At 37.3% G+C, this 14795-nt stretch overlaps 1 protein-coding gene across 5 annotated transcripts in view; it reads right to left on the reverse strand.

The window, feature by feature from the left end:
• Positions 1 to 3477: 3477 nt before the first annotated feature.
• igsf9ba (immunoglobulin superfamily, member 9Ba) overlaps positions 3478 to 14795 on the reverse strand; it is a 91614-nt gene continuing 80296 nt past the window's right edge. For 4 of the 5 annotated variants that reach the window (XM_028464395.1, XM_028464393.1, XM_028464394.1 and 1 more), the window contains 2 exons: positions 8846 to 8976; positions 3478 to 7552 (listed from right to left, as the gene is read on the reverse strand). In XM_028464395.1, coding sequence (XP_028320196.1) covers positions 7344 to 7552; positions 8846 to 8976 — 340 coding nt within the window. In that variant the 3' untranslated portion in view covers positions 3478 to 7343. Of the gene's footprint in view, positions 7553 to 8845; positions 8977 to 12818; positions 12865 to 14795 lie in introns of those variants that run through there. The other variant, XM_028464396.1, reaches the window with a different exon arrangement.

A 14795-nucleotide genomic window follows, 5' to 3' on the forward strand; every position in this document is an offset into this window, starting at 1 on the left:
TAAAAATAAAAAAAATAACACTTGACAGTAACAGTTTTATACATAAAGACTGACACATTACACTGTCATTAGCATGAATAAGGTGTCATTCATTATCCTAACCCCACTAGATCCCTCCACCTAACCCAAAAAATGCCAACATCGCTCCAAATGTGTCATAATTTAGTGAACGACAGTTAATGACAACATAATGTCAGCCTTATATATACAACTTCAAGTAAAGTGTTACAGAAAAAAAAAAAAAAAAATCCTTTTTAAATTCTCCAAATGGGAAAAATGAAAGTTTTTGAATGGACAAATCTATGACTGCTTTATTTATTTTTTTGTGAACAACAGTCGAACAAATGACAAGTAACTAGAGTAGTAGCGCAAAACCTCCGCCAAGCGCCATATATCTTCGTTGTCAGATATTGGCAGTTATCGGGATCAATGATCCTGAAATGTCTATCCCCATTTATAACTACACACGGGTAGATCATGGCTCAGGTGGTGGAGAGGTTGGGGTTTCAATCCCAGTGCTAAACCTATGTGTGTCCTTGGGCAAGACACTGAAGTCTAAGTTCAACCCAATAGTCGACCAGCGCCTTGCATGGCAGCTCTGTCTCCTTGTTGTGTGAATGAATTGATATTGTGAAGTGCTTTGGGACTATCGCAGTGGTTATAAACTGCTATAGAAATCATAATCAACCATCTACCAAATCTATTGGCACCCCTATTTTTTCAAAACGTCGCGATGAAATGGGAAATCTGGATGTGATGTTGATGAAAGTCAGTGGGGTAACTGAGGAACCAAACCGACAACTGAGTCAAATTTCATAAAGATAGGGATTTTCTCATTTTTGAAACTGATTCAGAATCTATATAAACAGTATATATTGATCCAGACCCCCTCCAAAAATAAATGGCATCTTCCATGTCGTAAGGTCTATCTTTGGTTAAAATCTTTGTCAACATCGGTTTAATACTTTTGACATTCTGTGAATAGGAAAATAGATACACGGTGAAACAATTACCTTGTTTGTGGAGGTAATTAGAAGGCAGTAAAATGAGTGAAGAAGTGGATATTTCTCCTGCAGTTTGTTTTCTGGCACTGTCTGAAGACATGATTAAAAACTTGGTTGGGCAAGCGTTACAGTGTGCCGTTGGGGGGGGGGTGTGCAGTGGTCTCTGTGAGGATGTTCAGGCTTCCTTGGGTCCCATTAGTAGTCCTGTGGGTCCTGAGCAGTGTGCTGGCCTCCCAAAATGTCACACACACACAGGCATGCCTGGGGCTTTTGGCAAACTTTTTACGTGACATAACTTAGAAATGTTTGCTGCAGACAAATAGCTCTGTAAGACTTGGTGGAACACATCTACTCCCTCTGTTCACTATTATCTTTATAGTGCAGCAGATTTCACTCCACTGCACAATAAACATCTTTTTCCCCTAATAAAGCTTAGCCTATCCTTCCTTAGGGAGGGCTGTTGACAGTCACAATTATGTAAGTATAATACATTAATTAATGTATTTCTTGCATGAAAAAACATGCACAGTTCTTGCAAAAAGATTGCACTACAAAACAATAAAAAAAGAAAAAGAAAACCAGGTCACGTGGGCAGAAAAGAGCTGTGTGCTTATTGGTCAAAAGAAATTGCTGAACCTGTGCTTTTTCCCTCAGGTGTATGCAGATGGTTACTCCTTTGTTTACTTTCCACTCTGCCAGGGGAACTTGAGAAGAAGCACAAAGGTCACTCTGACAGATCTCTTAAGGATATTTGTTCTCTTTGTTCAGGCTCCTTCGACAAACGGTGTGGAAACATCTAGAAATGTGAACTGGGAATTTCCGCTCTGATTCTAAAATGCATCATTAGAAACATAGCATAACTGGTGGTTCGTGTGGTGGCGGGGGGTCTCTTTCGAGAGGTACCATAAAATAATTTCCCAGAACTAAAAAAGCCTCTGACCTGAATAAGCAGCTGCCTGTTCCCACGGTGTCCCTCCCACTCTGGCCAACACTTACACCCAATGTCCAACACTAAGAACTGCACTTTGGATGTTTGGACAGACATTAGACAAAACCACAAGAAAATAAAAACGTTCAATATTTTTATTATATGAAAATACAAAAATTTGAGAAGAAAACTTCGTATGGGACTAATCGTCAGAAATGATTTAGTGACATGAATACAATTCTGCTTTCGTAATCTCACAGACATGCCATAGATAGTGTAGATCAGGTTCTAGGTCCATGTCTACGTCACAATGAGCCACCAAGAGTGAACCTGTGCGTTCACCCTATAAAGGCTTATGATGCCGACTTGCCGCTGTAAATCCAGGCCAAGTTGGTGGCGTGGGACCAAGTAGTTTTTAAAATCGCAGTTCATTTGTCAGCATAAAACCATGGAGATCAATGGCAGGACATGGAGAGTGAGGCATGTTTCCAGACAAAAACGGAAGTCACTGGACAGCAGTGGCAATAATGAATGAAAAGTAATACAAATGTCATACATAAGGCTTTGGTACAGCACCATACAGTATGAGTTTAATTGCTCACAAAAGGTTAAGTGAAGCGTGAATACCTGATGTAATGATCAAACAGAAAGTCTTAAAACTGAAGTGTCCGGTTTTCATTTGAAAACGCAGAAAAAGGTCTAAAAAAGTATATGCTTTGGAATATTTACATATGAACATTATGGAGACTTCAACTGAATAAACAACTTATAAATACACAATGTAAACATGTGATGTACAGCAGAGAGTTTAGTGAATGAACGAAAATGCAGTACTTTTTTTTTTTTTTCCTTTGAGCACTACTTGGCTTTGTTTAACAATGAGCATCAGCTAAAATAGTCAACGATGTAGTGCTTATTGTAGCCTACGGTATTAATACATTCTAGTTTCTCAGTGCTGGTGCACATGAAAAAAAACAAAACAGAGAATATAGAAAATACTACATTTTTCAATTTTTTCTGTCCAATAACGGCCAGCTCAGATGTCGATGAATGATTGCTAAATAGGCGGTTTGTATTGTCTCTACATGCAAGATTAATACAATTAAAATCATCCTACCAGCACCAAGTGATGCACTAAAAGCTGTAAGCAGAGAAATCTGAAAAATATTGAAAGAAATACAAACCGAGCTAACAGTACGTCCAAAGCAGCCCTCTGTACATGTGTTCTGTTGCTTTTGCAAAAACATAAACATAAAAATAAAATTAAAAAAAACCTCGGAAGACGACATCCGTTTGGTAAAAACCCAACAGGGAGGATGTGTGAGCTTTCCCGAGACCTTTCTACCAGGATACAAATGTGGGCTGATGATATAGCTATACTTTGCAGTACAGGACCGTTAAAGAGGCGGCAGGATGATGGTGATTGAGACAGTTATGCCCCCTGCAGTAGTGTGCTTGATAGAACAGTGCCGTTAACAAAAAGACCTACTGAGTGTGTAGAAAGAGTTCATACCACAAATGTCACCTGACAGTAGTGTCGTTCTAGTCTATATCAGGTTATGTTGTCCTTTTTTTTTTTTTTTTTTTAGGCTGGGTTAATTTTTATCACCACAACGTTTAGTTTAGAAAGGATACTTTGGAAGCACAAACAGACTTTGCAAACACAAGAAAACAGGTCATTTTTGAGTTAGTTTGAATGTCACAATCCTCTTATCAATTGAGGTTAAACTACTACATTTCAGTATAGTTTATTACTGTTGTTAAACCATGATACTGGCATGACAAAGACCTAATAGCTTAGTTAGCTAGCTAAAGTTCAAGCCAGCTAAATGCTTAGCTAGTTAGCTAAATGCTTAACTAGCTTTGTAGCCCAAAGTTAGTTAAATGCTTAACTAGCTTTGTAGCACAAAGTTAGCTAAATGCTTAGCTAGTTAGCTAAATGCTTAACTAGCTTTGTAGCCCAAAGTTAGTTAAATGCTTGACTAGCTTTGTAGCACAAAGTTAGCTAAATGCTTAACTAGCTTTGTAGCCCAAAGTTAGTTAAATGCATAACTAGCTTTGTAGCACAAAGTTAGCTAAATGCGTAGCTAGTTAGCTAAATGCTTAACTAGCTTTGTAGCCCAAAGTTAGTTAAATGCATAACTAGCTTTGTAGCACAAAGTTAGCTAAATGCTTAGCTAGTTAGATAAATGCATAACTAGCTTTGTAGCACAAAGTTAGCTAAATGCTTGTCAGGGCCTGATCCTTTCAGATACTTTGAACGCATGCGAGTAGACTACATCACTTCCTTCACTCACAGTCTTTACAACAGAGCTCCTAGGACATGATATATGAATGTAAACCAACCATACAACATTTGGTAAAAATTTGAACAGTCACTTAAACATGTGACTGTTTTTGTGGTGTTTTTAATTGTAAAAAAAAAAACCACTGCAAGACGATATATACAAAAACGGATCAAAACACAATACACAACATTGACAATCACAAACCAAACAGAAAAAAATAAAATAAAAACTAAATTGGAATTAACTCAAAACACATTTCTAATTGTTTTCCAATAGCAGACTCTCAACGTTTTAAACAGTACACAAACTGCTGTAAAATAGGCCAACCGGATGTAGACACGTTTCATGCATGTGTTGAAAGGGTCCGAAAGGATTGGGCACTGACAATGCTTAGCTAGCTCTGTAGCACACAGTTAGCTAAATGCTTAGCTAGCTCTGTAGCACAAAGTTAGCTAAATGCTTAGCTAGCTCTGTAACACAAAGTTAGCTAAATGCTTAGCTAGCTCTGTTGTACAAAGTTAGGTAAATGCATAGCTAGCTCTGAAGCACAAAGTTAAGTAAATGCTTAGCTAACTCTGTAGCACAAAGTTAGCTAAGTGCTTAGCTAGCTCTGTTGCTCAAACACACGACCACAAATGTTGCTTGTGGGAAACCTCCGCCCCCTCCATCCCCGAAAAAGTTCTGTTTTATATTCTACAGCACCACAAAGTTAAACATAGCACCAAGTTGTAATGTTGAAAAGCAACTAATGTAAACACATTTTTCTTCCACAGCACGTATTGTACATGACTACAGCATGTCTGCGACCCCCAGAAAAAGACGTCGGTTCAAGTTGCATTTGACACGTAAAAAGGCGACGAGATCTGGAGTGATTCTACGTGTGTGCTCATTAGCGGGCAAAATACAGTATTACTTTGTTCCAGAAATATTATATAGAGGGTAACACAGTTTTTGCTTCTAAAGCTTTGTCAAAATGGGCATTCACGTACTATACATCAGAGAAAATACTATCAACTTGTGCAGCCAGCGGGGCTATGGCAATAATACACTGTACGGTACTAACATTTAGTTATCTTTTTCAGGTAAAATAACGTCTTGCTTAAGTATGACAAATTAGGCACCTTAAAAATGTTTTTTATAAACATTATCCACTTAAAGTCATACTGTAAGCAAATAGTTTAATATATAATCTAATTCATTTGTCATTGAGATTCCCGTATTTTTAATATAGCCTCATACATTAGGTTCCTCCTGTAAAACATGGTTTTGATTTTTCTTTACAAATACAATACACACCATGTACAGTACATATTAACAAATATAGATTTTTTTTCTCCTCGTATCTTACACGTCGTCAATTCTTTCAAAGTACGCATTTCACTTTCTTTCAGGCAATCACTACTTTCTCACTTGTCGATTTATTGTTAGCAAGTTGAAATCTGTCTGATATGTCTTGCAGTGATTGAAGTAGCTTTAGTAACACGTGAAAGGTAATTTTTTTTGTGATAATCAGAGAAAAGAAATCAGAGAAAACTGTTAAAATTTAGAACTAATGTGCCAACAGGTCACCGGCTGCACTCTATAAGTAAAACAATGCGTCATTCAATGTACTGCGACATTGGGACAATCATCTCCTGTACAGCAAAACATACATTCAATATCGGTTAGTGTTGGAAAAAAAAATAAAAAATAACCAAACATATAGAGAAGTAGCTAGCAAGTAATATACAGTAGTTAAAGATAAACAGTCAGGGCGGCCATCGTTTCACAAGCTCGTGTTAAACATTAACATCTTTCCTCCCTCAATTTTTGCATTTATGCCCGTGGCTGCTGCAGCGCTTTTACACTGCAGTAAAATAAATTATCTGTTTTCAATCTAAACATCACTAACATTATTTTTTTCCACTTTTACATTTGTCTTCCTTCAGTTCTGTTTTTCTCTATATACACAGCTGAAGCTGGTAACCATATTAAAAGGAAACAGCCTGTTATGCATCTTACTGTAGCTTTTTCTTTTCTCGTGTCTCCTTGGCAAAACCAAAAAAATGTAAAATATTATGTAATATCAGAGTCTCACAGAGAGACACGTGAGAAAGGCGAAGAAAAAGGCAGTTTATAAGTGAAAAAAATACCAGAAAAAAGAAGGCAAAAAAGGCAACTTGATATGTGCCACTTTCTTTTTTTTTTTTTTACAAATGAATCTGTAAAAATGAAATACATACTACAGTACTCTTTAAAACTGCTTACCTCATTCGTTTAACCCTCACGTACAAAATTTTTGTTTAAATTTAAATCCCAGATTGATTTCCTCATGCTGTGCTACCATTGCACTAAAGATTAAGACACTGTTCTCTAAAGGTTGGCATTGGATAATAAACCAAAAATAAAAACCAAACAAACAGAAAATGACAGCTAATCAAATGTTGTTTAAATAAAATAAAATAAATATCATAGATAGAGCCTTACTATTTTTTTTTTTATAAGACAGTGAAAGATGATATGAACCTTTTGTTTGTACCTTTTAAAAAGTAAAAATGTGAAGTACGTACAGTATACCACAAATTACAGCAACTCTGTGTTTCCTCTGAGGTATATTTTGTGGTAAAAACCCTGTGTTTAGATACTGACACTGTATAGAAGGAAAACTAGACCCATGTCGCTATTTGAGGATGCACCAGGCTTTAACAGTACACTGTAATACTGATATAGACCTAAATGACCGGTGTGTCGAAAAATCTTTTAAACATGTGGTGACATACGCAACCAAGACATTTTTTTTATTATTACTGTATTAGGAAGCTTCGTTTCCATGTTTTACTATTTATATACATTTTTCACGTTCAGAGCTTTTTCAAGTGAAATTTCTCTGAGACCATTGATGTTGTAACCTTTAAAAAAAACAGAGCTCTTGTCTTCAGATGAGGTTTCAGATCCCCTCAAGATTGTCACCGTGATGTTTTCCCGCTCATTGAAACACAGGCGACCATTTTTTATTATTTTTTTAAGATTTTAGGAAAAATAATTTGTCTATGGCAGGGATGAAGCACGGAGGGCTGAGGTGGAATGAGGAGGGGGGGGGGGGGGGGGTGTCTAATGAGTCCAATGGCTTGATGCGCACACGGGTCAGCGGAGAGTCCCATAATTGGGCCCCTCAGAGTCTGCGCCAGCCAAAATGCCTGTCTGGTCCTCCTCAGAGTGCTTACTATGCAGGAAGGAGGTCAAATAATGATACGGGTTCTTCTTGTTCTGCTTTTTCCTCTTTTTGTGGAAGTTTTGATCCTCTAGCTCTGGTGGTGTCTGAGATTGCTGCTGGGTCTGAGAGGGAGACACACCTGAAAGAGAGATGCAGGGAAAAAAACTCTTAAAGAATCCTTCAATTTTCCTCAAATTACGACATAATATCTCCCATAATGAAATAGAAATTATGGCTGGGCAGAAAATTGATTTAATCAATTAATCAAATTTGTAGATAAAAGTATTTATTTTTTTACATTTTTTCCCACCACAGTTTTTTCGGACTATTTTGCGTTCCGATGTGAGCCAGCCCCCACTTTGTTTGCATTTGTTTACCCTTTGAGTAGGCTATATGTGTGCAACAGGCATGTTCAATTTTTTATTCACATTCTGCTGATGAGTTGTTTTTTTTTTTTTTTTTTTTTCTTTTAATTGTAATATTACATGTTATAAAATACGCAGTTATCTGATTTCCTTAATCAGAAAATTGAAGCTACTGTGAATTTGCTGTTGCACTTTTGATTAAACCTGGTTAAAGCTTGAAATTGTTGAATGACAGAGGAACATTTACTTTCTATTTTGGGATTGTTCTATGCATTTTGAGGACCCCCTCGAAAACGAGATGTTCCATCTCAAGGGGCATATCCTCCAATAAATAAATAAATAAATTAATAAATTTTAACTCTTGAGGACAACCACAGCAATAAAGTTGCCTTTTTGACAATATATCTGATGTATGCAGTCATTTTTAAAAGCATTAAAAAAATTTTTTTTTTAAAAATCAAAAACAAATCGGAGATTTTTTTTTTAAGTTAGGCTTTATCGTCCAGCCCTAATATAAATTGTTCACAAAATCTAGGAGATGTAAAATGAAGATTCTGTTGGGACTGATATCTGTCACTTATTGCTTGGATTTGGTCTGTTTCTTACATATTTTGTATTTTATGTATACGTATAAGAGCAAACTATGGTACAATAATGTTGAAATTACTTGTTTTCAGGTGTGAAATCTGTGGCCCTCTTAAGATCAAACTGCTCCATATTTGGCCCCTGAACTGAAATGAGTTCTAAACTCCTGATTTAGAGCCTGATAATGTTTTATTTTATTATGAATTGAATTAATTGGTGTTATTTTATTAAAAAATAAATATATAGAACTTTTATTTTATACAGATACCTTTGTGTAAAATAAATTAAGTACTATTTAATTGAGCTACTTTTTACTTGTAATTGATTATTTTACGTTTGACTTACTTGTACTTGTACTTGAGTACAATTTCTATCAAGTAACAGTACTTCTACATGAGTAGGATATATTAGTACTCTTCACACGTCTGGGAGTAATGCATCAAAGAGACGCATAGTTTCCTCTGGTTATTATCAGAACTAACCTGTTCTCCACCTGGAGCCTGTATTGTTATTGTTGTTGGCAGCCACTCCCTTGGCTTTAGTAATACAGTGGTGCAGCAGTGCTGGTAAGCTCTCAGACCCGGCAGTGTCACAACACGCACCTAGAGGTTCCCTGAGAACACGAGACAGCACAGCACACACGGTGGTGCATTAATCCAGCAGTCATGCTCGGTCACGTTCAAAGTACAAGAGATGAAAACGCCTCACATATTCATATTTTAACGAGATGTATTTGCATGATTTGACGAGTCATTTTCACTTAAATGACCATTTCCACCATGTATCTGCATTGGATGGATGATAAAAGTTGGATATATAAGAGAAAATGTGCAGGATAAAATATGATATTTGGCAAAATGTGGCGGTGAATTTGGTGAAGATATTGGCTTCTTAATAACTATTAAACAATCATTACAACAAAGACCCAGACCAGGAATGATAAGACTTTAACGTGTTTTCTTTACAGATATTTGTCAGTATTTCAAGTGAAAAACAAATATAAAAATTTAAACTTTGGACTACCAAAAGCATATGCTCAACTCTGACAGATCTGGGTCTTTAAAGAGTGATTGCTTTAGAGATGAAGAAAATATAAACTCATAAAATTAAAATAATCTCTAATGCTATGAATGTTTTGTTTCATTATTTCAGTCTTAATTCTTACAAATCAAAAAACAAAATCAAAACCCCAAAACAAATCAAATATTCTGATCTAATACAACATAAATCATGCTAAGCTTTATTCAACTACAAAGCTTCAACTACAAAAAATCCGGTTGAGACGCTTTGAAGCTTGACTGTCCAGGTTTGATTCCAAGATCTTCCTTTCTTTTGTTTGTGTTAGCGAGGATCAGTTCCCGCCTGCTAACGCCCATATCTGGACAAAGTGTATCTAAGAGTATTTACTAGGTTTTCTTAAACAAACAGCACATTGTTTGTGCTGAAATTTCTTAAAGCTGCTGTCACTACAAGGCACTTGAATTAAATACAGCTAGTAAATCTAAAAGGCCAAACATTGTGTTTGTTTGAAGTAAAAGTGGAGGCTATTCAATAGTCTAATTAGACAATGGGAACTTTCCCAAGGCGTGGCAAAAATCAAGTCTAACTCTCTTGACAGGCAAATTTCCTTTTTACCCTCGAGCAATTTTACATGACTGATGCTGTCATCTCTAGCTTCTGATTGATTTATAAATTGTGTTCTGGGTATTTTGGTGTCTCATTTACCTACAGCTACCAACAAAGTTACCCCTGAGGGTGTAGCAAGTATGAAACTATCCTGATGGGATAGTAAAAGCCAAAAAAGTGCCAAAAAACGATGACATCAGATGCTGAGCATTCCATAAAGCTGACTGACCAAATATGGCACCCGTAAAGCTGTTCCCTAAGATTATTTCTATTTAAAAGGACTTTAATCTTGTTTGATTTTTTTTCAGTTTGCAACCACAAATTCAACAGCCGACTGAGAAGACATAACAGTTTAATGAGCTCTGAGCATGTTTGCTTCTATGAACCAAAATATTCTGCTATACCTTTTCGCGTGATGTCAGCACTTGACCTTGCAACGCTTTAGCCATTTTAAGAAGGGTATACTTTTGCTTGACAACCGCCATTGACCGCTGACAACACGGTGGAGACCTTACAGTCTGACAGATTTTTATTGCATAATGCCAAAATCCTGCGTAGTATTTGGCTGTCAGAACCACGCCTGGCTGAACGAAAAGATGTCATTTTACAGAATACCTACAGAAAAAGGCCAAAAACGGAAATGATAGATCCAAGTATGAGGCAAACGAATGACAACGCAACTACATGGAGCCCAAAATAAAAGTGGTTGTATGTTTGCAGTAGATATTTTGTTAATGGTAGGCAAGGGCGGACTGGCGTACGGGGACATCGGGGATTTCCCTCGGTGGGCCACTGGGTCGGGCCATGAGAAAAAGAAAAAGAAAGGGGGAATAAACATACCTGTCCCGTTTTGCCATTGTCTCGTATTAGTATTTTCCCATAAATATCTTGTATTTTAATGTAATAATAATTAAAAAATAAACAAATAAAAACATTCCTCTGCCTTACTAAACTGAACGTTGTCATTAACCTCGTGAGAACTGCCACCTGAAATGGCCTAACTGGCAGTTCTCGCGAGATTAGTGCCGACAGCAAGAACAAACCCAGGAAACAACTCAGAAGATGGATGTAAGAAGACGTTCCGGAGAAAATAAACGAAAAAGTCGTATAAACCAACCAGATGTAACTTTTCTTCATATCGGTGCTCGGCCTTTGGCTCTAATCTGCTGAAATATTCGTAAGACATTGAGTAAAACCGTGTTGTCCGCGGTAAATAGCGGTTGTCAAGCAAAAGTTTACCCCTCTTAAAATGGCGGTGGGCGTGGCTAGGTCAAGTATCAAGTGTGATTGACACATTATACAAAATGCTAAGAAAGCAGCGTAATCAGAGGAGTGTCTGAAATATCTCTTAAACTACATAAAACAACACGTCCCTTATAAAATCCTGATAGTCTTAAATTGATACAGATCAGTATGAATTTGGTCAACTGAAGCGTGACCAAAAATAACTAAATTCAAATTTAGTCAACATCTGAAATCAAAACTAAATCAAAAATGGAATTAAAAATGCAGCTATGGTCAAATGGTTTAGTTTAGTGTTGACCCAAGAGAGACTTGGATTTTAGCTTCTGTCAACAGAAATGTTAGTTTTGAAACTTAGTGTTGTTTAACTTCAACCTTAGGAAGTTCGAGACAAAAAAAAGGTTCTCCACCCCAGTAGGACTTTGGACCACTTTGAAACGTCTCTTTTCCTTTGTTTTGTGCACAAATAGGAAATAATTATAATTGTCATTTCTTGAGTAATACATGTTTAGTTGAATTAAAAAAATCAAATTAAAAAATCAATGATTATACTGTGAAAATATCTAAATCTTGTTTAAGCTTCTTGGCTTTTATAATCTATTGCCAAAACTAACAACTAATCTGGTTTGTTAACATTTTATTATTGAATACCTATCAAACTGGGATTTAGGTTCAAAAGGCTCAATGTGTGTCTTTCAACAGACAGCAAACAGCTTTAAAACCTGACTTAATGCTCTCTATGGGTCAAGTCGCTGCATGCATGATTGAAAAGGCTGAGGAACACAAAAGCATTACTGAGAGCCTGTCCATCATTTGTCACTGTGGAGAAAAAGATTAAGAGCCATTAGCAGAAAAGGGGGAGACATTCAAAAAGTCTTGGACAGACAGAGAACATTTCTGTAACCAGAGACCACGGTGTGTTAATGTCGTGTACATTTTCCATAAACATGAACACTTTACAGCACACTCTGATAAACATGAACACTGGCGTACAGAGGCTTCACCATGCTGACGGGAGGAGATGGCAGGAAGAGGAAATGGCCGTTAAAGAACAAGTCACATGACAGAAGAAGGTAATGGCCGTTAAAAAACAGTCACATGACGGAAAAAAGGAAAGCACTTAGGACAAAAGAAATGCGACAAAGAATTTAGTTTGAGAAATTGTTATTTGTTTGGTTGTAAGAGAGAAGTTTAGAGATTGCATGCATGGCATTTTGCACATGGAAAAAAAACTTTAAAGGGGAATACTCCAGTTTACGATCAATGTGCGTCCTCTTTTTGATTCAAGGCTTTTTTTTTCTCTTTCTCGCATTTTTGGTGCAGGGAGACAAAACAAGAAGAAAAATCAAAAGCTTCTTAAAAGCACAGTCCAAAGCCCCTTCTTACAAGCCTTTAGAGCTGTAGTCTGTGCCACTGCAGGCTTACAGTGTAAAGACCAATGTGTCCTAAAACCATTATTACCATTATCTGTACATCCCTTGAATCCACCAGAGGCACAACGCAAAGCAATTCCCCTTTAAAGACAAGAGTGATTAGAGCCCTCCCCCTGCTGACCCCTCCCCTCTCAGACATGGGTCCGACCCTTACCTATTGTGGCGTAGGGGACCGGGTCACAACAACGCTGCCCAGATAGCTGAGATCAATCAAAAACAAATCAGGTAAGACCCTCTCGCCCTCTAAAAAAGCAGCAGCCATAAAAGCCACTTTTCCTCACAGGCCAGTGAAAGTGTAAGAGATAGTCTGTGATTTGTAGCTTCAGAAACCACTTGGTCGTAGCATCTGTTGTGAGGTGGGTGGTGTGTGGGGGCACAGAATGTATGCAGTATTTACTTAAGGTCACAATTGAAACAGTTCTAATTAATGAGTACCTGAGTTCTGTCTTTTCTTCATATTTAACTTTATGTATTTTTCTTACTGTACCGTATTTTCCGCTGTATAGGCCGCTTTTTTTCATTTGAATTTGAGGATGCAGACAGAATAGCAAAGCGCTCCATGTGTGGACCTTTCTTTTGTCTGGGGAAATTGGCTGTGGGAAGACAGAACTGTGTAGTACTGATCATCACCTCTAGTGGAATGACTAAACTGGCACAACCACTGGAGGCTAATGGTGTAAGAAAAAAATTGTTTTGGTGATATACTGCAATATTTCACAGTGCGTTTATCAATCCAAAAATCTATTTTTTAAACCAAGTTTTTTAACAGAAAAATATTTAATTGCACTAACATATGTATAGCATGTAAACGCCCAGTCACTAGGTGTCAGTGAACCACATCAGACCTTGTTAAACTACCTCACTCCTTTAGAAAACATACTGTGCACTTTGATAAATATACTGTATGTGGTCACTTTTTTTAAGGAATTTAAGAACTTAAAATAGTAAGTACACCCCAAACCAACTTTTTTCTGCTGTATATACGTGTATTTGGGTATGAAGTACTGCTGTTGATTGATCCTAGTCCCGCTCTTCACATTTTAGTAAAAGTATTTTAATTTAGCGTATTTAGCTGTAAAATGTCCGGTATACTGTCCACTAAGGGTTGAACGCCGGCTATTACAACTGAATGTTGCTATTGGTTTAACGGTAAGCTCTTGAAACCCCTGCGTCATCGCTTTAATTGTTGGCCCCACCTCTCCGATAGAACCTGACACCCGCCTCCTTGCAAACCGTAGCACGTAGGTTGGATTGACACCTCAAATGACCTCTCTGTGGCAAAAGTGTCTGCACTGTCGGACTCCCTCATTTTTTAGCTCGTTAGCTAGCAGTTGTGATGGGTTTTGATTCTGTGTGTACGGTGAGGAGGGGGCGGTTACTGAAAGTAGCTGGGCGTGTCTTACTGCTACAGCAGTAACGCCCATAATCAAGGTTTTTTTTAAATTCCCTCCTTGTGGTAGCTCAGCAGAAGGCAGGGGTGTACTTACCCTTTAACAGAATCAGATTCTGTTGAAGAAGCAAAAGTAAAAAAAAAAAATGCAATTATAAATATTGTGATAAACATCGCATTGTTTATTTTTGCGATATATCGCATCGTGACATGCAAATCGTGAATCGTATTGTATCATCAGATTCATGGCGATGCACACCCCTACTGTAGGCCCTACATCTCCATGAACAGAACATTGAAAAACAAGCTTTGGAAGTTGTGGGAATAGTGAATGCACTCAGGCACAGAAGACGGGACAGATACACGAGCCCGTGTCCGAGTGGGTGTAAATTACATGGGAGCGAGTGACTGCAGAAGTCATACATCTGTTATCTAATTGTTTTTATTTGTTATGCCTAAAATAAGGTGTTTGCTTAAATAAAAAGCAAATACCGGCAGTAAATTGAAGTTTCTGTACTGGGAATGGAAGCAGGCTGGTATGTATTTATGGCATGAATGGGGTAAAATAAAGATGCAATAAGGTTTAAAATGTAAGATATCTCAGCCAGTTTGTAATTGAAGGGAATAATAAATGGCATTCATTTTCCAAATCAACACGTTGAGGGGCGGATTCACTAAGATCTGAAATAAAGGATGGTAATTCAGTTGCTTCCCTAAATCCTTTAGTGACGCAGTTTCCTC

Source organism: Gouania willdenowi, chromosome 13, assembly GCF_900634775.1.
Source record: "Gouania willdenowi chromosome 13, fGouWil2.1, whole genome shotgun sequence".
NCBI lineage: Eukaryota > Metazoa > Chordata > Actinopteri > Blenniiformes > Gobiesocidae > Gouania > Gouania willdenowi.